Source organism: Coregonus lavaretus (genome assembly GCF_964263955.1).
Source record: "Coregonus lavaretus genome assembly, contig: HAP1_SCAFFOLD_588, whole genome shotgun sequence".
Lineage (NCBI taxonomy): Eukaryota > Metazoa > Chordata > Actinopteri > Salmoniformes > Salmonidae > Coregonus > Coregonus lavaretus.
In genome coordinates, this window is record NW_028158031.1 from 208763 (window position 1) to 236313 (window position 27551).

General features: G+C 43.9%; 1 protein-coding gene across 1 annotated transcript; it reads right to left on the reverse strand.

Moving 5' to 3' along the window:
• Positions 1–14874: 14874 nt before the first annotated feature.
• Positions 14875–22986, reverse strand: LOC311124496 (glycine amidinotransferase, mitochondrial). The gene is made up of 9 exons (XM_084198634.1): positions 22891–22986; positions 21280–21510; positions 20823–21018; positions 20406–20596; positions 18878–19015; positions 17337–17501; positions 15757–15820; positions 15452–15568; positions 14875–15164 (listed from the first exon to the last, which is right to left on the reverse strand). The coding sequence occupies exons 1-9, from the start codon at positions 22957–22959 to the stop codon at positions 15052–15054; spliced, it is 1284 nt and encodes a 427-aa protein (XP_084054760.1). The 5' UTR covers positions 22960–22986; the 3' UTR covers positions 14875–15051.
• Positions 22987–27551: the final 4565 nt, after the last annotated feature.

The window sequence follows — 27551 nt, forward strand, 5'->3', positions numbered from 1 at the left end:
AACTGGTATTTCATTGTTGTTGTGATGGAACAATGTGATAACTTCAGAAACTGGGAGTTGTTTGTTAGGGAACAATGTGATAACTTCAGAAACTGGGAGTTGTTTGTTAGGGAACAGCTAAAGGAATGGCTATGTGTTGTGTTGGGAGGGCTAAAGGAATGGCTATGTGTTGTGTTGGGAGGGCTAAAGGAATGGCTATGTATTGTGTTGGGAGGGCTAAAGGAATGGCTATGTGTTGTGTTGGGAGGGCTAACGGAATGGCTATGTGTTGTGTTGGGAGGGCTAAAGGATTGGCTATGTGTTGTGTTGGGAGGGCTAAAGGAATGGATATATGTTGTGTTGGGAGGGCTAACGGAATGGCTATGTGTTGTGTTGGGAGGGCTAAAGGAATGGCTATGTGTTGTGTTGGGAGGGCTAAAGGAATGGATATGTGTTGTGTTGTGTTGGGAGGGCTAAAGGATTGGCTATGTGTTGTGTTGTGTTGGGAGGGCTAAAGGATTGGCTATGTGGTCCTCTGTAGCTCAATTGGTAGAGCATGGCGTTTGTAACGCCAGGGTAGTGGGTTCGATCCCCGGGACCACCCATACGTTAAAAAAAATATGTGCACATGACTGTAAGTCGCTTTGGATAAAAGCGTCTGCTAAATGATATATTATATTATATTGTGTTGTGTTGGGATGGCTAAAGGAATGGCTATGTGTTGTGTTGTGTTGGGATGGCTATGTGTTGTGTTGTGTTGGGAGGGCTAAAGGATTGGCTATGTGTTGTGTTGGGAGGGCTAAAGGATTGGTTAGGCGACCACTAGGATTAGCGATCCAGTGAGTCTTAGCCACAGTACATGCTATCAGATATGGCTATAGCCACAGTACATGCTATCAGATATGGCTATAGCCACAGTACATGCTATCAGATATGGCTATAGCCACAGTACATGCTATCAGATATGGCTATAGCCACAGTACATGATCAGATATGGCTATAGCCACAGTACATGCTATCAGATATGGCTATAGCCACAGTACATGCTATCAGATATGGCTATAGCCACAGTACATGCTATCAGATATGGCTGTAGCCACAGTACATGATATCAGATATGGCTATGGCCACAGTACATACTATCAGATATGGCTATAGCCACAGTACATGATATCAGATATGGCTATAGCCACAGTACATGCTATTAGATATGGCTATAGCCACAGTACATGCTATCAGATATGGCTAGAGCTGGTTAGAGCTGGTTAGAGCTGTTTAGAGCTGGTTAGAGCTGGTTAGAGCTGGTTAGAGCTGGTTAGACCTGTTTAGAGCTGGTCAGAGCTGGTTAGAGCTGGTTAGCGCTGGTTAGAGCTGTTTAGAGCTGGTTAGAGCTGGTTAGAGCTGGTTAGAGCTGTTTAGAGCTGGTTAGAGCTGGTTAGAGCTGGTTAGAGCTGGTTATATTTGACCTTTGACCTTTTATCAATTGAGTTTCTCCTCTCCTGAACTGGTATTTCATTGTTGTTGTGATGGAACAATGTGATAACTTCAGAAACTGGGAGTTGTTTGTTAGGGGACAATGTGATAACTTCAGAAAATGGGAGTTGTTGTGCGAGAACAGCTAAAGGAATGGCTATGTGTTGTGTTGGGAGGGCTAAAGGATTGGCTATGTGTTGTGTTGGGAGGGCTAAAGGATTGGCTATGTGTTGTGTTGGGAGGGCTAAAGGAATGGCTATGTGTTGTGTTGTGTTGGGAGGGCTAAAGGAATGGCTATGTGTTGTGTTGGGAGGGCTAAAGGAATGGCTATGTGTTGTGTTGGGAGGGCTAAAGGAATGTCTATGTGTTGTGTTGGGAGGGCTAAAGGAATGGCTATGTGTTGTGTTGGGAGGGCTAAAGGATTGGCTATGTGTTGTGTTGGGAGGGCTAAAGGAATGGCTATGTGTTGTGTTGTGTTGGGAGGGCTAAAGGAATGTCTATGTGTTGTGTTGGGAGGGCTAAAGGAATGGCTATGTGTTGTGTTGGGAGGGCTAAAGGAATGGCTATGTGTTGTGTTGGGAGGGCTAAAGGATTGGCTATGTGTTGTGTTGGGAGGGCTAAAGGAATGGCTATGTGTTGTGTTAGAGCTGGTTGTTGTTGTGATGGAACAATGTGATACCTTCAGAAACTGGGAGTTGTTTGTTAGGGGACAATGTGATAACTTCAGAAAATGGGAGTTGTTGTGAGAGAACAGCTAAAGGAATGGCTATGTGTTGTGTTGGGAGGGCTAAAGGATTGGCTATGTGTTGTGTTGGGAGGGCTAAAGGATTGGCTATGTGTTGTGTTGGGAGGGCTAAAGGAATGGCTATGTGTTGTGTTGTGTTGGGAGGGCTAAAGGAATGGCTATGTGTTGTGTTGGGAGGGCTAAAGGAATGGCTATGTGTTGTGTTGGGAGGGCTAAAGGAATGTCTATGTGTTGTGTTGGGAGGGCTAAAGGAATGGCTATGTGTTGTGTTGGGAGGGCTAAAGGATTGGCTATGTGTTGTGTTGGGAGGGCTAAAGGAATGGCTATGTGTTGTGTTGTGTTGGGAGGGCTAAAGGAATGTCTATGTGTTGTGTTGGGAGGGCTAAAGGAATGGCTATGTGTTGTGTTGGGAGGGCTAAAGGATTGGCTATGTGTTGTGTTGTGTTGGGAGGGCTAAAGGAATGGCTATGTGTTGTGTTGGGAGGGCTAAAGGAATGGCTATGTGTTGTGTTGGGAGGGCTAAAGGAATGGCTATGTGTTGTGTTGGGAGGGCTAAAGGATTGGCTATGTGTTGTGTTGTGTTGGGAGGGCTAAAGGATTGGCTATGTGTTGTGTTGGGAGGGCTAAAGGATTGGCTATGTGTTGTGTTGGGAGGGCTAAAGGAATGGCTATGTGTTGTGTTGGGAGGGCTAAAGGAATGGCTATGTGTTGTGTTGGGAGGGCTAAAGGATTGGCTATGTGTTGTGTTGGGAGGGCTAAAGGATTGGCTATGTGTTGTGTTGGGAGGGCTAAAGGAATGGCTATGTGTTGTGTTGGGAGGGCTAAAGGATTGGCTATGTGTTGTGTTGGGAGGGCTAAAGGAATGGCTATGTGTTGTGTTGGGAGGGCTAAAGGATTGGCTATGTGTTGTGTTGTGTTGGGAGGGCTAAAGGAATGGTTAGGCGACCACTAGGATTAGCGATCCAGTGAGTCTTAGCCCTCTACAGGCGCGTCAGCCTGGCCCAGATAGGACAATCCGCCTGGGGTCAGCCCGCTGGATTAAGGCCTGTTATGGATCAACCTGGTCTGGGATAGAGGAGGAATACCATCACCACCTCTAAACATCAACTAGCACTTTAACATGTACATATATATTTTTAATTGCACTCATTTAGCCTACTTTGCTTGCAAATATCCTTTACTATCTCATATTGTTTTTTGTATTAAATCAGTGATTTCCTCTGATTGCTGATAAATCAATTGCCTCATTGAGGACATTCAAGTTTTCTAAACTAACCTAAAACTAGTTCAGGGGCCAGGGTTGACAACTCCCTCTGGTCCTGAAGAGGGTTTCAGGGAATGCATGGTTTTGTTCCACCCTTGCACTAACAAACCTAATTAAAGTCATCAGAGCTGGGCTGTAACCACAGTCAGCACCTACACAGCAGCTCTGTAGGACTGAATTTGCTCTTCTGAGCTACATGTAGTTGAGTTGCAGATGGTTAGATATGAACACATGTCAAACAGCAGTCTGGTTGTTTCAGCTGAGGGACGAGATATGATCCTAGACGTCCTCAATCAACCCTACATACTCAGACTACATACTATCAGATATGATCCTAGACGTCCTCAATCAACCCTACATACTCAGACTACATGCTATCAGATATGATCCTAGACGTCCTCAATGAACCCTACATACTCAGACTACATACTATCAGATATGATCCTAGACGTCCTCAATCAACCCTACATACTCAGACTACATACTATCAGATATGACCCTAGACGTCCTCAATGAACCCTACATACTCAGACTACATGCTATCAGATATGATCCTAGACGTCCTCAATCAACCCTACATACTCAGACTACATACTATCAGATATGATCCTAGACGTCCTCAATCAACCCTACATACTCAGACTACATACTATCAGATATGATCCTAGACGTCCTCAATCAACCCTACATACTCAGACTACATACTATCAGATATGATCCTAGACGTCCTCAATGAACCCTACATACTCAGACTACATACTATCGGATATGACCCTAGACGTCCTCAATGAACCCTACATACTCAGACTACATACTATCGGATATGACCCTAGACGTCCTCAATGAACCCTACATACTCAGACTACATGCTATCAGATATGATCCTAGACGTCCTCAATCAACCCTACATACTCAGACTACATACTATCAGATATGATCCTAGACGTCCTCAATGAATAATAATCATAATAATAATATGCCATTTAGCAGACGCTTTTATCCAAAACGACTTACAGTCATGCGTGCATACATTTTTGTGTATGGGTGGTCCCGGGGATCGAACCCACTACCCTGGCGTTACAAGCGCCGTGCTCTACCAGCTGAGCTACAGAGGACCACCCATACACAAAAATGTATGCACGCATGACTGTAAGTCGCTTTGGATAAAAGCGTCTGCTAAATGGCATATTATTATTATTATTCATTGAGGACGTCTACGATCATATCTGATAGTATGTAGTCTGAGTATGTAGGGTTCATTGAGGATGCTTTTGAACCCTACATACTCAGACTACATGATATGGCTATAGCCACAGTACATGCTATCAGGTATGGCTATAGCCACAGTACATGCTATCAGATATGGCTATAGCCACAGTACATGCTATCAGATATGGCTATAGCCACAGTACATGCTATCAGATATGGCTATAGCCACAGTACATGCTATCAGATATGGCTATAGCCACAGTACATGCTATCAAATATGGCTATAGCCACAGTACATGCTATCAGATATGGCTATAGCCACAGTACATGCTATCAGATATGGCTATAGCCACAGTACATGCTATCAAATATGGCTATAGCCACAGTACATGCTATCAGATATGGCTATAGCCACAGTACATGCTATCAGATATGGCTATAGCCACAGTACATGCTATCAGATATGGCTATAGCCACAGTACATGCTATCAGATATGGCTATAGCCACAGTACATGCTATCATATATGGCTATAGCCACAGTACATGCTATTAGATATGGCTATAGCCACAGTACATTCTATCAGATATGGCTATAGCCACAGTACATAATATCAGATATGGCTATAGCCCCCAGTACATACTCTCCGATATGGATATAGCCCCAGTACATACTATCCGATATGGATATAGCCCCAGTACATACTATCAGATATGGCTATAGCCCCAGTACATGCTATCAGATATGGCTATAGCCACAGTACATACTATCAGATATGGCTATAGCCACAGTACATGCTATCATATATGGCTATAGCCACAGTACATGCTATCAGATATGGCTATAGCCCCAGTACATACTATCAGATATGGCTATAGCCCCAGTACATACTATCAGATATGGCTATAGCCACAGTACATTCTATCAGATATGGCTATAGCCACAGTACATAATATCAGATATGGCTATAGCCCCCAGTACATACTCTCCGATATGGATATAGCCCCAGTACATACTATCCGATATGGATATAGCCCCAGTACATAATATCAGATATGGCTATAGCCCCAGTACATACTATCATATATGGATATAGCCCCCAGTACATACTATCATATATGGATATAGCCCCCAGTACATACTCCAGTAGTCACATCAGGGAGGTTATTCATTTACTGCAGGTATCAGGGGTTAAATATGGGAGTGTAATGTGTGTTATGTTGTTCATACTGAGGACTTTGCTGAAAATAGATCCATATCATGTTTATACAGCTGTTATGAATCTGTGTAGTCCACAATGGTCATGATTATACCACTGTTATTAAACACTTTAGTCCACAATGGTCATGATTATACCACTGTTATTAAACAGTTTAGTCCACAATGGTCATGATTATACCACTGTTATTAAACAGTTTAGTCCACAATGGTCATGATTATACCACTGTTATTAAACACTTTAGTCCACAATGGTCATGATTATACCACTGTTATTAAACACTTTAGTCCACAATGGTCATGATTATACCACTGTTATTAAACAGTTTATTCCACAATGGTCATGATTATACCACTGTTATTAAACAGTTTAGTCCACAATGGTCATGATTATACCACTGTTATTAAACAGTTTAGTCCACAATGGTCATGATTATACCACTGTTATTAAACAGTTTAGTCCACAATGGTCATGATTATACCACTGTTATTAAACAGTTTAGTCCACAATGGTCATGATTATACCACTGTTATTAAACAGTTTAGTCCACAATGGTCATGATTATACCACTGTTATTAAACAGTTTAGTCCACAATGGTCATGATTATACCACTGTTATTAAACAGTTTAGTCCACAATGGTCATGATTATACCACTGTTATTAAACAGTTTAGTCCACAATGGTCATGATTATACCACTGTTATTAAACACTTTAGTCCACAATGGTCATGATTATACCACTGTTATTAAACACTTTAGTCCACAATGGTCATGATTATACCACTGTTATTAAACAGTTTAGTCCACAATGGTCAATTCATGTGGCGAAAGACTAAACATGAACATGAACATGGTGTACTGTATATAAGGTAAGATCTCAGTCTAGTAAATAAGCCCTTTCAAGCCCACAACACGACCCAGTGACTGTAGCCTACATTCTGTACTGTCCTGTTGTGGTGTCAATCTGATCAGGGATCAGCAGGAAGGCTTCTAAGTGACATGAAGCTTCCTGTCAGCCAGGAGCCATCTGCTAACTTTCCTTCTATCACAGGCAGCTAGAATGTAAAATAACCAAGCCTGTCCTCCTATCATAGTCTCTAGTATAATAGCAATATGCATTCATTGTAGGCTATAGAGTAGGCCTACGTTCATTAACTTACATTTATAAAGATTATAAAATAATAAATGGTCAAACCTCGGGTTGCGGTGACTGTGGTCCATTATTTCCCGACGTCTCTTTTTCTATTGGCCTACTGTTGCCTTCCATCTCGAACCGCCCAAAATCTCGTCAGCTTTGCCTTTCTTCCATTCACATTTACGGTCGACACCGGGTTTGTCATCGTACCTGCATGGTAACTATGCTACCGTGTGCGTAAAAGCGCGCAGCTATCTGCCTATTTGGACCACCGTGTTTATTCAACAACTAGTCCATTGAACAGCTAGGCTAAACAACTTTTCTCTAACTAAGCGAGATAACGCTTCTAACTAAAATACGCTATTTTCTTCTTCAATTATGTTAGTTTACCACCTCTCCCTGTGGCAATTCACCTTAAAACATTTGAATGAGCGCCAACGAGTTTACAATTCATAATTTCGCCCTTCACCAGACCGCATTCAGGTGTTTTTATTTCTTGAAGCGGGACACACGACAACTGCAATTCTCAAGGACCGCCCCTAGAGAGCGACCTATAGCTAATGAGAAGCAACAGGCTAATAATGTTCTGTCTGTGGCAAATCCTCAAAAAGGGCTTTCACTTTTGAGGTAGAACAAAACACAACCATGTTTTATCACATCTCTAATGTCTCCCATTTATGAAATGGATAGTTGTGAAAAAAGATTTTACTGCAAAACTGGTTAAATTGATAGTTATTGTGACACATACCTTAAACTCAAAACCTGCAGAATAATGCTTGTCTGGAGGAGGGTGGGGTGGGCCACATATGCTCATGTAACCCAATATTGCAAGATCTGATATTGCTCAAATATGGAATATAAGTAGTCGGTTGCCTGCACTACATACACAAATAAACAGCGTTAGGATATCTTAATCCGTCTTGGAATTATAGACCTGTAAACACAGAGCTACAATAGGCAGAAATATAAACTACTAATATTTATGATGAACGTATGCTTTGCTTTTTGGTAGCTGATTAATAGACAACTTTCCACAAGTCACATTTGCTCTCATTCAGTGCTTATCTCATTCAGTGCTGTATGGTACAAAAATCCATACAGTTACACATGTTTTTTTAAATGTTGTGGCTAGAGGAATCTGCTCTACGGAAAGCAAGTGTGCTCAGACCATAGTAGGGGTGCTGAGGGTACTATAGCACCTCCTGAAAATATGTTTATTTTTTATTTTTTACTAAAGTAGTGCACTGGGCCTTTACTCCTCCTGTATTAGTGGACCAATATAGCCATCTGCAGTGCACTATTTATTTTCTTCTCTCTCACTAAATTAGTGCACTGGGCCTTTACTCCTCCTGTGTTTAAGGCTGGGCCATTCAGGGTATTCAGGGCTGGGCATTCTGCCGCCCTGGGCAAGAAAAAAGTATTGCTGCCCTGCAAAACTAGAATAGTCCCAGTAAGCAAAATGAAATTGAAAAGATGTCTAAAATCCGTCTTTTCCAGATGTTGAAGTTAGGTTCAATTTAGGTTCTGGATGAAAGGGGAAAATACATATTTTCCGGATGATAAAATCAGGTTCATTTTCGGATCTGAATGAAAGTTGAAAATATGTCATTTATAGACGTCTATCATTGGGCCAAATCAAGGCTGGTCCAGACCAGACAATATTTGAACCAAACATAGACGTCTATGATTGGTTCAGATTTGGTCTGGACTAGACCAAAAATCAATGTCCGTCTACGTTGAAATCAAGTCCGGACCGCACCAAATCTGAACCAAACATAGACATCTATGTTTGCGCCAAATCAAGGCAACCACCCATGGCTGGCCAGCCCTGTGACACCTGAACTGGACTAGCAACCACCCATGGCTGGCCAACCCATGTAACACCTGAACTGGACTAGCAACCACCCACGGCTGGCCAGCCCATGTAACACCTGAACTGGACTAGCAACCACCCATGGCTGGCCAACCCATGTAACACCTGAACTGGACTCGCAACCACCCACGGCTGGCCAACCCATGTAACACCTGAACTGGACTAGCAACCACCCACGGCTGGCCAACCCATGTAACACCTGAACTGGACTAGCAACCACCCACGGCTGGCCAGCCCATGTAACACCTGAACTGGACTAGCAACCACCCATGGCTGGCCAACCCATGTAACACCTGAACTGGACTAGCAACCACCCACGGCTGGCCAACCCATGTAACACCTGAACTGGACTAGCAACCACCCACGGCTGGCCAACCCATGTAACACCTGAACTGGACTAGCAACCACCCACGGCTGGCCAGCCCATGTAACACCTGAACTGGACTAGCAACCACCCACGGCTGGCCAACCCATGTAACACCTGAACTGGACTAGCAACCACCCATGGCTGGCCAACCCATGTAACACCTGAACTGGACTAGCAACCACCCATGGCTGGCCAACCCATGTAACACCTGAACTGGACTAGCAACCACCCATGGCTGGCCAACCCATGTAACACCTGAACTGGACTAGCAACCACCCACGGCTGGCCAGCCCATGTAACACCTGAACTGGACTAGCAACCACCCACGGCTGGCCAACCCATGTAACACCTGAACTGGACTCGCATGTGAAGTATGAGCTCTCATGCTGTGGTGACTCATGCGTTGGTCTGGGAAACTGTTTCAGTAATCCCAACATCCCTATAAGGACATAATGCCATCTACAGTATGACAAACAAGAGGCCCCTTAGGATGGTTCAACTTAAACATGTGATCATGTATGTGATGGTGTAAGGAGGCTGGGGATTGGCTGGGAGATAGCGTTCTTTGTGCACCATGCCAGATCAGTTCCACCACCTCTACAACCCCTGTCCATCAGAGCCCAGGCATCATCTTGTACTGTATAAACATTTACATTTACATTTACGTCATTTAGCAGACGCTCTTACCCAGAGCAACTTACAAATTGGTGCATTCACCTTCTGATAGCCAGTGGGACAACCACTTTACAATTATTATTATTATAAATTTTTTGTCTATATATACATCTATTTTTATTGTCTTTCATTTTTGAACTTTCTTAAAAAAATGTCAAATTGTTTAATTTTAGAGATTTTTTGTAATTTTCATATTTTTTATATATATATTGTTGTTGTTTTTTATTTTTGTTGTTTATTTATTTTTATATTTGTTTTTTTGTAATGATTATTATAATTATTATTATAATTATTAATTGGTTTATCTTTTTTTATTTTATTATTATTTTGTAATTATTTTTTAGTTTGTACATTTATTTTTATTTTTATGTATATATTTATATATTTTTTTTTTTTTGGGGGGGGGGTGGTGGGGGGGGGATAGAAGGATTACTTTTATACTATCCCAGGTATACCTTAAAGAGGTAGGGTTTCAAGTGTCTCCGGAAGGTGGTCAGTGACTCCGCTGTCCTATGTGTGTGGAGCTGTGCTACGTCCCTCATAACCAAGGCTTCTTAGTCATAGTCGATGACCTACACTCTAAGTAACCTCTAGGTAAACTGAGGTCACCCTCACAGGTTCTGTCACGCTCCTCATCTCCTGCTGGGCCTTCCACAGACCGTGATCACAGCCAACCACAGTAAATATCAGCCAAATAATCATCCTACCCGACTTCCAAAGGAATATAAAGGAATATGTCGGACGTGACCTGCAGGACTTGTTGTGCACATTCAACATAAAAAAACTCCACCCACGGGTCAATTAGGTGTTAAAAATATCTAAGGGCAGGTCTATTTGTGACAGCCCTTTCACAGTCTCTCCTTCACAACCAGACAACCAACCATTCCACTACTGGAGTATCCCCAGCAGTGGAGGCTGCTGAGGGGAGGATGGCTCATAATAATGTCTGGAACGGAGCGAATGGCAACCATGTGTTTGATGTATTTGATACCATTCCACCTATTCCACTGAGCCTGTTCTCCCCAGTTAAGGTGCCACCAACTTCTTGTGATCCCCAGCATCAGTCAGGCTGAGATAACATTCCAGTTAGTCAAAGGGTCTCTTTTGGCACTTGGGTGCAGGCACTCGTGGTGAGAGCCTGCACCCAACTGTTGTAGAAATGGAAACTGATCACCACCCAGCCCTGAATACCCTGCCAGTCATACAGGAAGGATAGTGTCCTTGTCGCTGCAGCTTGCCCAGAATGACCAGTTAGCTGTGCAAGCTGGTCAGGCCCCATAACTACAACCACTACTGGTTACTTTGTCTCCTCGCCCAATCAGGACACACTAATGTCCTGTCACCTCAAAGACTTGGAATCAACCTTGCACACTTGGGGGGGGGGGGAAGGGGAAATGTTGAGCTGCTAGAGCGGCCGACTGTTGTTTTACAGGAGGCTTTCCTGTAACTTGGTTACGCTACTGTGGCCGTGGTTACAGACCAATTCGTGAAAATTTGTGAAATAATGATCAGAATTGGGCTGCCTGTCTAAACACAGCCTGTGTGCTTGTGTCATGAAAAACAAGAACACACATTGAAAAGATAGTTGGCTTCAGCTTTTCAAACACAACAGAGGCATGGCAGTGCCACTCATAGTCCTATGAAACCGTTTTAAAGACAGAATAACACAATACAAAACAAACAAGGGCAATTTATATGCAGGTGAAGGTGTATGAGTGTAATTACAGTGAAGGGAAAAAAGTATTTGATCCCGTGCTGATTTTGTACGTTTGCAAAACAACAAAAAAATCCAGAAAAACGCATGTCAAACATGTTATAAATTGATTTGCATTTTAATGAGGGAAATAAGTATTTGACCCCTCTGCAAAACATGACTTAGTACTTGGTGGCAAAACCCTTGTTAGCAATCACAGAGGTCAGACGTTTCTCGTAGTTGGCCACCAGGTTTGCACACTTCTCAGGAGGGATTTTGTCCCACTCCTCTTTGCAGATCTTCTCCAAGTCATTAAGGTTTCGAGGCTAACGTTTGGCAACTCGAACCTTCAGCTCCCTCCACAGATTTTCTATGGGATGAAGACTGGCTAGGCCAATCCAGGACCTTAATGTGCTCTTCTTGAGCCACTCCTTTGTTGCCTTGGCAGTGTGTTTTTGGTCATTGTCATGCTGGAATACCCATCCACAACCCATTTTCAATGCCCTGGCTGAGGGAAGGAGGTTCTCACCCAAGATTTGACGGTACATGGCCCCGTCCATCGTCCCTTTGATGCAGTGAAGTTGTCCTGTCCCCTTAGCAGAAAAACACCCCCAAAGCATAATGTTTCCACCTCCATGTTTGACGGTGGCGATGGTGTTCTTGGGGTCATAGGCAGCATTCCTCCTCCTCCAAACACGGCGAGTTGAGTTGATGCCAAAGAGCTCCATTTTGGTCTCATCTGACCACAACACTTTCACCCAGTTCTCCTCTGAATCATTCAGATGTTCATTGGCAAACTTCAGACGGGCAGGTATATGTGCTTTCTTGAGCAGGGGGACTTTGCGGGCGCTGCAGGATTTCAGTCCTTCACGGCGTAGTGTGTTACCAATTGTTTTCTTGGTGACTATGGTCCCAGCTGCCTTGAGATCATTGACAAGATCCTCCCGTGTAGTTCTGGGCTGATTCCTCACCGTTCTCATGATCATTGCAACTCCACGAGGTGAGATCTTGCATGGAGCCCCAGGCCGAGGGAGATTGACAGTTATTTTGTGTTTCTTCCATTTGCGAATAATCGCACCAACTGTTGTCACCTTCTCACCAAGCTGCTTGGCGATGGTCTTGTAGACCATTCCAGCCTTGTGTAGGTCTACAATTCACCGCATCAAAGGGACGATGGACGGGGCCATGTACCGTCAAATCTTGGGTGAGAACCTCCTTCCCTCAGCCAGGGCATTGAAAATGGGTCGTTGGATGGGTATTCCAGCATGACAATGACCCAAAACACACGGCCAAGGCAACAAAGGAGTGGCTCAAGAAGAAGCACATTAAGGTCCTGGAGTGGCCTAGCCAGTCTCCAGACCTTAATCCCATAGAAAATCTGTGGAGGGAGCTGAAGGTTCAAGTTGCCAAACGTCAGCCTCGAAACCTTAATGACTTGGAGAAGATCTGCAAAGAGGAGTGGAACAAAATCCCTCCTGAGATGTGTGCAAACCTGGTGGCCAACTACAAGAAGCGTCTGACATCTGTGATTGCCAACAAGGGTTTTGCCACCAAGTACTAAGTCATGTTTTGGGGGGTCAAATACTTATTTCCCTCATTAAAATGCAAATCAATGTATAACATTTTTGACATGCGTTTTTCTAGATTTATTTCTTGTTATTCTGTCTCTCACTGTTCAAATAAACCTGGCATGGGGATCAAATATTTTTTTTCCCTCACTGTAGGTAGATAGATAGATAGATAGATAGATAGATAGATAGATAGATAGATAGATAGATAGATAGATAGATAGATAGATAGATAGATAGATAGATAGATAGATAGATAGATAGATAGATAGATAGATAGATAGATAGATAGATAGATAGATAGATAGATAGATAGATAGATAATATAACAATAATGATATTGTAATAATAATGAATAATAATGAAATATTTCTCAAACATTTTTTTATCATTTATTTTTTATAATTGATATTGCATCCTTGAGCCATCTTTAATGTTATGGGTCAATCGAACATCAATTCAAGATTCAAAACACTTGATCTTCAAGAGTACATTACATGTGTATCAAGGAGAAAACTACTATGAACGTAAACTAAAAACTATATAATTACATAAACACATGGTGCATCCCAAATGGCACCCTATTCCATATATAGTGCACTACTTTATGCACTATATAGGGATTAGGGTGCCATTTGGGATGCATCCAGAGACCTCCTGAACCCTGTAGGTCTTTTGACCATGCAAACGTAGAAGCAGCTTTAGCAGTGTAATGAAAATAACTAGCATAGATCTGGCTCAGTTGCTATTGTAGAAGACAGCAGAGGCATAAGATATCAGACTGGGTCAAATACATAGTATAAAATACTTGTAAAATACTTGTTTATAATACTTACGTAAAATACTTGAAAAATACATGTACTTGAAAGTGTTTGAGGTGCACTTGATTTAGCTTGGCGTTTGTACTTCTGGGACCATATTACATCGGTTCCATTCTACCGGTCCAAACTAAATTAAGTGCAGTATTTGAAAGTATTTGATATTTGACCCAGGTCTGCAAGGTATCACAATATCTGATATGGACCTCATTCTCCTTTTAAGCAAAGATATAAAAAAGGCTAATTTCTGGGAAACAATGAAAAAGGTATGAGCCCAAATTAAATGTATGAGCCCAAATAAAATGTATGAGCCCAAATAAAATGTATGAAAAATACAAATATAGTATCCATTTGTCCCGTTTAAGTCATTATTTTCTCTCTCTCTTTTTTTAATTTTTTTTTACAATATATAAAATACCTGAGATAAGAAATCCATATTGTTTAATAATAGTGTTCTACTATAAAAACTTTGAGACATTCTTTTGAATTAAAAAAATCATATAAAAAAAAAGATCATATGGCAGCATCAATTGATAATACAGTGGATGAATGTTGATATTTTTTTCTGAGTTCATAAAAAGGAAGTAGTGGTCAAAAGTAGTGCACTATATAGTGAATAGGGTGCCATTTCAGACGCGGGCCAAATGTGATGTCATCATCATCACACCTATAGAGTAGCCTGCCCTGCCCTCTTTACAAACCACTCGTTTTGATGTTAACTCAGAGTCATTCAGATGGTACAACGTTGCTTCACAATAGCCAAGCCAGAAATGCAGTATTTATTGAGGTTATTGAGTACTTCTCTTTTTCTCTCTCTAAAAGAGAGTTTTTTAAAACTTTTATTGTTGTTGAGCGTTAAAATTAAACTCAGAACCAAGCGTAGTCGCGAAAGGCACTGTCATGCACAGGACTGTTTACTTTAAATCAACACATGTGGTTTTCATTTTTTTTTAAAGGAAAAATCAACTGCAGATTGTTGATTGGGACTTCAACCTTACTTAAGCTCAATAAAAACTGCCCGTTTCTGGCGTGGCTAGTGGAAGTAGGACTCGAGGGTACCACGGCGACGCACGTCGGTGGTCCAGCAGTGGAAGCCTCCTCCCAGGGAGTTGGCGTGGCGGATATTCACCTTGATGGTCTTGATACCTGGAGAACGGAGGGAGGGAGGGAGGGAGGGAGGGAGGGAGGGAGGGAGGGACGGAGGGGGGGAGGGAGGGAGGGAGTCGGATAAATGAGAGGAAGGAGTAAATAGTATCCATTATTCGATGGCAGTTGTCAAAAGGTCTGTTTTGGAACTTTATCTGAACTAACTTAGACAAACTAATAAATCAATCAATCCCTAAATAAAGATACTAAATGTTTGGATAAAATACTTAGTGGAGGGATTCTAATGAACTGTCATAGGTCATACATGTAGGTGGTATTCCACTCACCAAGGTCCTCAAACATCTTGTGGATGGTATGCTCATTGGCATCACACATGACCCGTTTGGGATCCAGCATCAGGACATTCATAGACAGCCACTTAGAGGACATCCACAGAGGGTGATCTGATGGGAGAACAGGTAGATGTACTAACCAGACACTCGTAGATATCATCACACCATGAAAAAAGACCACACCGACAGTTGTCTGTCAACAAATCAGGAAGTGCTAGAAATAGGGCTGTCTTTTGTTGATAGGTGTCTTGAATTCTCAAACAACAACAATAACAATAACAACAACAACAACATCATACCATCTGGAATCAGAGGAGTTGGAGGCTTCACCACGGTCCACCCGGCCTTCTCAAACATCTCCACCTGAAGGAGAGAAATCAGAGATGCTGTGGGTCAGACAGAAGTCTCTTCCCATGTAGAGTTGTATCGGTTACAGCATCACTCTACTAGAGGGCACTGCAGGACTGTATATACAGGGGGAAAGGTCAAACTGGTCAGGAGGGTCATCTCTTGTTTCTCTCTCCTCTCTCTCTCTTGTTTCTCTCTCTTGTTTCTCTCTCCTCTCTCTCTTGTTTCTCTCTCCTCTCTCTCTCTTGTTTCTCTCTCCTCTCTCTCTTGTTTCTCTCTTGTTTCTCTCTCCTCTCTCTCTTGTTTCTCTCTCCTCTCTCTCTTGTTTCTCTCTCCTCTCTCTCTTGTTTCTCTCTCCTCTCTCTCTCTTGTTTCTCTCTCCTCTCTCTCTCTTGTTTCTCTCTCCTCTCTCTCTTGTTTCTCTCTTGTTTCTCTCTTGTTTCTCTCTTGTTTCTCTCTCCTCTCTCTTGTTTCTCTCTTGTTTCTCTCTCCTCTCTCTCTTGTTTCTCTCTCCTCTCTCTCTTGTTTCTCTCTCCTCTCTCTCTTGTTTCTCTCTTGTTTCTCTCTCCTCTCTCTTGTTTCTCTCTCCTCTCTCTCTCTTGTTTCTCTCTCCTCCCTCTCTTGTTTCTCTCTCCTCTCTCTCTTGTTTCTCTCTCCTCTCTCTCTTGTTTCTCTCTTGTTTCTCTCTTGTTTCTCTCTCCTCTCTCTCTTGTTTCTCTCTTGTTTCTCTCTCCTCCCTCTCTTGTTTCTCTCTCCTCTCTCTCTTGTTTCTCTCTTGTTTCTCTCTCCTCTCTCTCCTCTCTCTCTTGTTTCTCTCTCCTCTCTCTTGTTTCTCTCTTGTTTCTCTCTCCTCTCTCTTGTTTCTCTCTTGTTTCTCTCTCCTCTCTCTCTTGTTTCTCTCTCCTCTCTCTCTCTTGTTTCTCTCTCCTCCCTCTCTTGTTTCTCTCTCCTCTCTCTCTTGTTTCTCTCTCCTCTCTCTCTCTTGTTTCTCTCTCCTCTCTCTCTTGTTTCTCTCTCCTCTCTCTCTCTTGTTTCTCTCTCCTCCCTCTCTTGTTTCTCTCTCCTCCCTCTCTTGTTTCTCTCTCCTCTCTCTCTTGTTTCTCTCTTGTTTCTCTCTCCTCTCTCTCCTCTCTCTCCTCTCTCTCCTCTCTCTGATTCAGAGGGGTTGGGTTAAATGTGGAAGACACATTTCAGTTGAATGCATTCAGTTGTACAACTGACTAGATATCCCCCTTCCCTTTCTCTCTTGTTTCTCTCTCCTGTTTGTTGCTCTCAATCGCCCTCTCTCCCTCTCTCTCTCTCTCTCTCTCTCTCTCCATCCCGCCCCGTCTCTCTCTCTCCTCTCATTCTCTCTTCACTCCCTCCCTCTCTCTCTCTGCACCCCCCCAACCTCCCTCCCTCCCTCCCTCTCTCTCTCCATCCCGCCACGTCTCTCTCTCTCCTCTCATTCTCTCTTCACTCCCTCCCTCTCCCCCCCCCCCCCCCCCTCCCAACCTCCCTCCCTCTTTCTCTTTCTCTCCATCGGACTGACCTGGCGACAAGGGCGGTCAGGGTTGGACAGCACCAGTCCCGGTCCGATGATGTTGAAGGTGGCGTCAATATGCATGGGGTTGGGGTCCTTGAACGATATGATGTGTACCTTGTAGTCCGGGGCAAGATGCCGACGCATCCACTCAATCCCCATGTAGTTTGTAACCTGGAAATTGAGAAATAATGACTGGAATCAATCAACAATAAATTGGAATGACGTGGTTAAATGATACCTAATAATGGCTTAGTAATATCTAGTACTAATAACTATACACCATTTGGTACCAGGTAGTTAGTTACCCATTGCGTTGAATTCTTCAACAGTATGTTCCAGAAAGTACCTATTGATATCACATAGTTTACTTGTAAATACCAGGTAAACACTTTCTGAGACTGGGACATAAAATAAAGTGTTGCATTACCCAATTCATTACCATCACTAGTTAACCCTGTGGTCCCACAGAGCTGGTCCAGGCGTAGGCCTCTAGGCCTTTATGTAATTGTGTTAATTAGTGGCTCTGAACTTGGTCATTGACAAACACTAAAGGCCTCAACGGGGACTCAATGTGTTCAGTGACCCAGGAATCAGTCTAAAGACCAGTCCTTTCGGCTTCTGTCGGCTTGCTTCTTGCAACAGACTGGGGATCTAATTGCAGCTAGGCAGTGTAGGCTTCTGTTGGGCAAGTACTCTATCTATCTATCTATCTATCTATCTATCTATCTATCTGTCTATCTGTCTATCTGTCTATCTGTCTATCTGTCTGTCTGTCTGTCTGTCTGTCTGTCTGTCTGTCTGTCTGTCTGTCTGTCTGTCTGTCTGTCTGTCTGTCTATCTATCTGTCTGTCTGTCTGTCTGTCTGTCTGTCTGTCTGTCTGTCTGTCTGTCTGTCTGTCTGTCTGTCTGTCTGTCTGTCTGTCTGTCTGTCTGTCTGTCTATCTATCTATCTATCTATCTATCTATCTATCTATCTATCTATCTATCTATCTATCTATCTATCTATCTATGCTCTCTGTAGCAGACTGAAGATAGAAACACTGCCTGGTCTCTGATGAGATAGATACATATGACCTGTCTCTCTGATGAGGGAAAGCATTGGCCTGGTGCTAAGAAAATATTCCAAAAGGCTGAACTTTGACCACAGCAGCGCTGAACCTAAGCTGCACACTCCGCAACCCTTTTCAGTAAGGAGTGAACACAGCGTGATGCTATTGGCATTGTGGCCTCCATACCTGACTCCTCTGGACGAACAGATCCCTGCCAGCTCTGATGAACACAGCGTGATGCTATTGGCATTGTGGCCTCCATACCTGACTCCTCTGGACGAACAGATCCCTGCCAGCTCTGATGAACACAGCGTGATGCTATTGGCATTGTGGCCTCCATACCTGACTCCTCTGGACGAACAGATCCCTGCCAGCTCTGATGAACACAGCGTGATGCTATTGGCATTGTGGCCTCCATACCTGACTCCTCTGGACGAACAGATCCCTGCCAGCTCTGATGAACACAGCGTGATGCTATTGGCATTGTGGCCTCCATACCTGACTCCTCTGGACGAACAGATCCCTGCCAGCTCTGATGAAGTCAGCGGCGTCGAAGCACGGCTCGTGTTCGGTGGTGACAAACTTTCCCTGGGCAGCCAGCTTGTGTCTGTCCTCCACCGTACGGATGGGGTACTCCTGGAGGGGGGGCAGAGAGAGAGACAGGTTAGAGAGACAGACAGGTTAGTCCTGGAGGGGGGCAGAGAGAGAGACAGGTTAGAGAGACAGACAGGTTAGTCCTGGAGGCAGGCAGAGAGAGAGACAGGTTAGAGAGACAGACAGGTTAGTCCTGGAAGGGGCAGAGAGAGAGAGACAGGTTAGAGATACAGAGGGTAGTTCTGGAGGGGGCAGAGAGAGAGACAGGTTAGAGAGACAGACAGGTTAGTCCTGGAGGCAGGCAGAGAGAGAGACAGGTTAGAGAGACAGACAGGTTAGTCCTGGAAGGTGGCAGAGAGAGAGAGAGACAGGTTAGAGAGACAGAGGGTAGTCCTGGAGGGGGCAGAGAGAGAGAGAGACAGGTTAGAGAGACAGACAGGGTAGAGAGAGAGACAGGTTAGTCCTGGAGGGGGGAGGGGGGTCAGACAGAGGTCAGAGACTGACAGGTCTAAAGGTAGACTCAGTGATAAACAAAGTCAACAGCAGTATCGGGCCGATATCCGCAACAGTTAAGAGTGTTGAAGCACGAGGCTAAACTTCTCCACCGTTGTTGGCAGGCTGCAGCTCTCACACTGCAGCAGAGTGAAGCGTACCGGTGTAGATACTCTGTGTGAGTGCTTGATAAAGAAAAGGAGATCCGCACACTCTAGGAGCTCAGATGCAATAATTGAATAACCTAATAACCAACGTTTGGACAGACAAGCTGTCTTCATCAGGGTATAATGACAAACACTGCGGGTCACTAGTTTATATAGTGTCAAAGGACACACACAGGTGTCTGTAATCATGGCCGGGTGTGGCCTGATATCATTGGTTAATTCACAGATATAAACAGAACATACAAAAAACATGAATGGATAGCGTACGATCATAGATACAATTTGGCTACATAGGCCTACAAACATTTACAATGAATAGCTCTGTGTGAGTGCATCTTCTTGCATCACACTCATATGCAATATCTTTGGTTCACCCTGCTGCTTGTGGCAATGTCACATCACTGAGTCTCAGTTTAAGGAGGGAGGGGGGAGGGAGGGGGGGGGATTATCTACAGCCATTAAGTTATCATGTATGAACGGTGTACCTTTAAAATGGCCCCTTGCCACATGACTAACATACACACCCTGTCCTTGGGACTAATCTCATGGGTAGTATAAACACACTAAGCTTGGGCCTAATCTCATGGGTAGTATGTCACTTATAGCATGGGATATGAGATAAGGCCAAAGCACAGTTGGAGTAATATATACCAGGTATAGTAATAGCAATTTACATCACGGTGAACGCTTGTTTAGTATGTGATCCCTACAGGACCAGGGACTCGGAAGTGAGTGAGCTCCTCTCGTGGTCAGAATGCCATCTAACACCTCACCTGATCGTACAGCTCATCAGACATGGTGGGTTTTGGGGCGGTGGTCCACTTGGCACCCTTTCTGAAGTACTCCTTGATGAGTGGTCTGTAGGCCCGGTACTCAAAGAAGCGGGACCTCCAGGCCATGGGGGCTTCGATAATCTCATTCCCCACCACCATGAGGATGTCTCTGGGCATGGCAGCGTACATGCCTGGGGGTGTGGGAGGTGGGGGGGGGGGGGGGGAGAAGAGGAGATATGAGTAGACATGTTAGAGACACACAGGGTTTTTACTCAATCTCAATGTTCAGGTCGTGAATCTTCCATCAAACAATCAATCCCTTAATCACCCATTCACACAAACAAACAAACGATCAATCATTCAACCAACCAATCAATTAACCAATCAATCAATCCCGTAGCGCTCCCCTCTGCCTACCAGTAGAGTTGAAGTCTGGAGTCTTGTACTCGAAGGACCAGTCCATGGGTTCGGGTCTCTGAACTGTGACTCCCTCCATACGGAGAATATTGCACATTTCCTCAATCTCAGCAACAGCTTTCTTCAAGTGGTCCTCAGGAAAGGTTTGGCCCCCATACTTCTGGTAGAAGGGCCAATGCTTCTCATATGTGTTAGCCTGTTGAAAGAGTTTAATACATCACTATGGGTTCTTCATTCATTAGTTTACTTAAATGATTTATATTTTATTTAAGCAGGTGAGTCCCATTAAGATGTGAATGTATTTTGTAAGGAAGCTGTTGCTATTTGCGATAGGCTAATTTTTCATCAACTCAGTGCAATAATATATTTATATATTTTATGGCGCATGCATTTTAGTTTGAACATAATAGTGTAGATTTGTTCTACATAATTGTGAGTTCTGATTTGATCACCTTACCTTGACCTCTACAGTGAAAGGAGGCACGCGCGCGTTCTCGGCGCGGCCTACAATCACCTCCTCGAGCGGGTCCCATTCGTTGTACGCGCAGACAGGGCACTCCTGCTGCGCAGGCTCAGTAACAGCGTCCTCCTCCAGGGCGCGTTGGGGCTGCGCGGCGGACGCGGCAGCGGCGGAACTCGAGGTCCTCTGGAACACGCCCTGCACCCAGCCAGTCACCGCGCGGCCGAGCTGCAGAAAGATGAAAAGCTGTATAAGTATCATCTGCTCTCATGTCATGGTGTGGTCACACCACTGGTGTCCCACACACCCCCGCAGCCTTCCGCAATCATTGCAAAAAAAAAGTGAGACAGGAAATTAGCTGCAACATTTTCTCTCAGCCTCATGGCAAAATGTGTACAATAGCATGGGATTAGATATAAAACTGAAATTTGTTATCTTTTCCCCATGGCAAAATGTGTAGAATTGTAGGAAGTTAGTTGTTTTCCACCCCCCAAAAAAACATGTGTTGCTCAGAACTTGCGGGGCGCGAAACTGCTGTATGCCACTGGGTCACACTGTCAGCTACCCAACGCAACACATTATTACAGGGCCGTTCACAGCTTTACCATAACATTACATTCACACAAATCAAATTGATTAAGATGTTAAGCTTCCGTGTGGATTTTTGAATATACTTTTCCAATCAGTAGTTTAACTGAGGGGATTTTTGAAGTCATGACCATGAGAACTAGGGTTTAAAGATAAGTAGACCTAGGACTAAATGACCTGTTAGCTTAATCTCTTACAGTAAGCCTTATCATACACATTCTACATTACACAAAGACAGAAGCATCACAAAGTCAAAAGGAAAACCATTTGTCAGCATAAGGTGTTAAAGCCTAATGTTCGATAAGGCCTAAAGGGTTTGAGTCAAGGTGCGCTTGATAAACGCAGTTATCTCAGTTGGAGATATAATTTCAAGGGGTCTGCGGGCACATGCGCAGCTCTCGGTGTCAGTGGGTTCAGGGAGGGCAGCTCCATTGTCTGTAACAGCTGGCCACTGTCACTCACGCGCAAAAATATGCTGCCGGACACATTTTTCTCTTAAACACTTCCAAATAAAGCAGAAACTTTCTCTTCCAATAAATCCATAAATTAATGTTTTAATTTCTGTATCAATTTTGCATTATACTTCGTGCAGAAGGATTTTACTTAATTCACAATTCCAGAGAACAGCAAGCGAAATTATTGAGTGACGCAAGAAATGCTGCTCTATTCGTTTTATTTGAAACAAAAACTCGTCTATGTCCGGACAAAATCAAGTCATGAAATAAAATTACCTGCTTTTTGATTGGTAGGCCTACATTTAATTGAGCATTTTGCTGTGAAAAGAAAGTGGAAAAAATAGCCAATTCATTTTATTTGAAAGAAGAATGTTCAAATTAATCAGAACAAACTCAATAAAAAAAAAAAAAATCTTCAGATTGTAAAAAACTGAAATGAAATGTGTCCACTTCTCTGAGTGACAGCTAACAGCTGTTTGCCGCAGCTGCGCTCCCCTGAGACATCTCCACATTTTATGATTTTGTACATTTCTGAATAAACAAAAAACAGAAACTAAATACCAACCATAGCTCCGATCAGATGGGCGGCCTCGGCCCCCCTGCTACCTCCTCTGAGACACCTGACTCGCAGCATTGTCCGACCTGATAATGGTGATGGCTATTTGGGATATTCTTGCGGCTACGCGGCAGGACAAGATCCACCTGAATGTCAGGAGTTCTGAGAATGAATGGAAGACCCCTCGCGTTCTGATGCCTCTTTATACCGCTTGCAGCGCGCCTCTATGCATTGGGACAAGTTGTGGGGGGGCAGCCAACGTGACTTGAGAAAAATTTTCCCTGTAATTCTACACCTTACGCCAGCACATTCTTATCCGCCGCATGTCCAATCTCTTCCACACAAATGGAAGAAAGTAACGCAACCGGCCGATCCGTTTTCATAAATGGTTTTCAGTCACAACTGAAATGTTGCAGACAGACTGCAACCCCAAAAAATATTCAAAGTTAGTGAATAACATTTCCATATCATTATTCAGTGGCCCTATTTCCATTGATATTATTAAAGCTATTGCCTGAAAAGGGGATTAAGACATTTCTGAGATTAATACCATTATGTTTCAAAACAGGTCAGATAGCATTTGTATGTCAATACGTGTTACTGTAAGATTTGGTATTAGGTATTTTATTAGGATCCCCATTAGCTGTTGCAAAAGCAGCAGCTACTCTTCCTGGGGTCCACACAAAACATGAAACATGACATAATACAGAACATTAATAGACAAGAACAGCTCAAGGACAGAACTACATACATTTTTTTAAAGGCACAGGTAGCGTACATATCAATACATACACACAAACTATCTTGGTCAAATAGGGGAGATTAATGAATTCAACTATGTGATTTAGAACATGTTGATCCAACAGAGGCAGTTTTTGGGACACTGCACTGGTGAGAACATGACGTAGGCTATATTACATTATGGATGAGTGCAGATTAGAGTTCCAGCAAGCTAGCATATGGTCCTATAATATTCAAGGTGAATGTTATTGTACTTTTTTTTTTGGCTTTGCAACATCTTGTGCATTTGTGTCAGATTTAAAGAGCAATACTGTACAAGGTCAAAACTGCAACAGTTGATACATACTGTAGATACAGCATAATATCTGACAATGTCATAACTCTGGGAACTACGTTCTGCTTTCAACTGGGAGTATCCTAGAAAGCCGGCCTGGAATACATGTTGGTCAAAACTGACCATGTAATGCTGCATTCAAGTACTCAAGTAGGCTAGTCACTAGAACATAAGGTTTTGCCTGTATGGGTGAATTTTGATATTTAGAAAGCACTTTTTCCTGGAGTAGCATTTGTTTTGTATTGGTGTGTTGCAGTATGCATGTGTCTGTTGGTTTTTACTGCACACTGAAGGCCTATGCTCTTGGCCAAGTCTCTCCCTCATAAAGGAGATTCTTTATCTCAAGGGTTCTATAAAGTTCATATTCTCTATTTAGTGCACTACTTTTGACAAAGAGACCATAGGAGCTCCGGTCAAACGTAGTGCACTATATAGGGAATAGGGTGCCATTTGGGACACAATATATACGTACAAACTACTCTGCCCACCTGTCAGTGGCCTCCATTACTGGCCAGTAGCAGCAGACGGTCTGCAGGACATCAATGCACGTCAAGGGATCATAACATAACGCTAATTTATTTCACACGGCACAGACTACACCAGTACCATGAGTTCAATGTGACGTCACAGACTACACCAGTACCATGAGTTCAATGTAACGTCACAGACTACACCAGTACCATGAGTTCAATGTAACGTCACAGACTACACCAGTACCATGAGTTCAATGTAACGTCACAGACCACACCAGTACCATGAGTTCAATGTAACGTCACAGACCACACCAGTACCATGAGTTCAATGTAACGTCACAGACTACACCAGTACCATGAGTTTAATGTAACGTCACAGACTACACCAGTACCATGAGTTCAATGTGACGTCATGACACTTGGTGTGAAGCTGACAGCCTGCACTGCAGCATCAGGTTAGTTAGCAGCTGATAGCTGATAGAGTCCTCACAGTGCCTGACCACGTGACTCCCAGCATGCATCCCAAATGGCACCCTATTCCCTTTAAAGTGCACTACCCTGGTCAAAAGTTGTGCACTATAAATGGAATAGGGTGCCATTTGGGATGCAAGCTGGGAGTCAGGTGGTCTAATCAGAGAGAGAGCGAGAGAGAGAGAGAGAGAGAGAGAGAGGTGTACATCGGTGTGTCAGCGCCAAACATTTCTGTGAGCTGGACTGTTTCTCAACGTGGCAAGAGTGACCTCGGTGACCGCTGATATTGGCCTGACTTCAAACCCACTAGCTGGACAACAGGGTTCAAAGGTTATGGAATGGGAGAAGTGTCATCATACGTAACATAGGGAGCTATTAAGCTTGAGTTTATTAGAAAACCATAAAATCAAATAACGATATGAAATAAGATACTCTTTACATGTTGAGGACCACAAGATAACGACATGTTACAAAGGATATGTAATAGGATATGTATATCTACTTATTGTTACGCTGTAAGCCCCGGTCATCACAATAACCAAACCAGCCGTTTTAGGACTCTACTTCGCTCATCCATTAACCCTTCAAATGGGAGAAATGACGCCCAACTAGTATGGGGATGACATCCTCCTACACACTGTGTTCGGGTCTATAGTCAAAAGTAGTGCACTACATAGGGGATAGAGTGTCATTTGGCACACAATCCTTGTCTTGAAACCTGTCTGGGAGTGGTCTCTACAGCTGGGTGTGATTACAGGTCATTTGAGTTCCAAACATGGCACAGCAAATGATCTGTAGTGAGTGGGTTGTCACTTAGTGCACCTCACAGTCAATTCTCTAGCAGAGGTTCCATACTCTGGAATTCCTATGTTCACATTGCCAAAACATCATCATCCCTCAATAACTTCAAGTGTAGACTAGGGGTCAGCCTGATGAACTAAACTAACCAGTAGTAGACTAGGGGTCTGGGGTCAGCCAGATGAACTAAACTACCCAGTAGTAGACTAGGGGTCAGGGGTCAGCCTGATGAACTAAACTACCCAGTAGTAGACTAGGGGTCTGGGGTCAGCCGGATGAACCAAACTACCCAGTAGTAGACTAGGGGTCAGGGGTCAGCCTGATGAACTAAACTACCCAGTAGTAGACTAGGGGTCAGGGGTCAGCCTGATGAACTAAACTACCCAGTAGTAGACTAGGGGTCAGGGGTCAGCCTGATGAACCAAACTACCCAGTAGTAGACTAGGAGTCAGGGGTCAGCCTGATGAACTAAACTACCCAGTAGTAGACTAGGGGTCAGGGGTCAGCCTGATGAACTAAACTACCCAGTAGTAGACTAGGGGTCAGGGGTCAGCCTGATGAACTAAACTACCCAGTAGTAGACTAGGGGTCAGGGGTCAGCCTGATGAACCAAACTACCCAGTAGTAGACTAGGGGTCAGCCTGATGAACCAAACTACCCAGTAGTAGACTAGGGGTCAGGGGTCAGCCTGATGAACTAAACTACCCAGTAGTAGACTAGGGGTCAGGGGTCAGCCTGATGAACTAAACTACCCAGTAGTAGACTAGGGGTCAGGGGTCAGCCTGATGAACCAAACTACCCAGTAGTAGACTAGGGGTCAGGGGTCAGCCTGATGAACCAAACTACCCAGTAGTAGACTAGGGGTCAGGGGTCAGCCTGATGAACCAAACTACCCAGTAGTAGACCAGGGGTCAGGGGTCAGCCTGATGAACTAAACTACCCAGTAGTAGACTAGGGGTCAGGGGTCAGCCTGATGAACCAAACTACCAGTAGTAGACTAGGGGTCAGGGGTCAGCCTGATGAACCAAACTACCCAGTTGTAGACTAGTGGTCAGCCTGATGAACTAAACTACCCAGTAGTAGACTAGGGGTCAGGGGTCAGCCTGATGAACTAAACTACCCAGTAGTAGACTAGGGGTCAGGGGTCAGCCTGATGAACTAAACTACCCAGTAGTAGACTAGGGGTCAGGGGTCAGCCTGATGAACCAAACTACCCAGTAGTAGACTAGGGGTCAGGGGTCAGCCTGATGAACTAAACTACCCAGTAGTAGACTAGGGGTCAGGGGTCAGCCTGATGAACTAAACTACCCAGTAGTAGACTAGGGGTCAGGGGTCAGCCTGATGAACCAAACTACCAGTAGTAGACTAGGGGTCAGGAGTCAGCCTGATGAACCAAACTACCCAGTAGTAGACTAGGGGTCAGGGGTCAGCCTGATGAACCAAACTACCAGTAGTAGACTAGGGGTCAGGGGTCAGCCTGATGAACCAAACTACCAGTAGTAGACTAGGGGTCAGGGGTCAGCCTGATGAACCAAACTACCCAGTTGTAGACTAGTGGTCAGCCTGATGAACTAAACTACCCAGTAGTAGACTAGGGGTCAGGGGTCAGCCTGATGAACTAAACTACCCAGTAGTAGACTAGGGGTCAGAGGTCAGCCTGATGAACTAAACTACCCAGTAGTAGACTAGGGGTCAGGGGTCAGCCTGATGAACCAAACTACCAGTAGTAGACTAGGGGTCAGGGGTCAGCCTGATGAACCAAACTACCCAGTTGTAGACTAGGGGTCAGCCTGATGAACCAGACTACCCAGTAGTAGACTAGGGGTCAGGGGTCAACCTGATGAACCAAACTA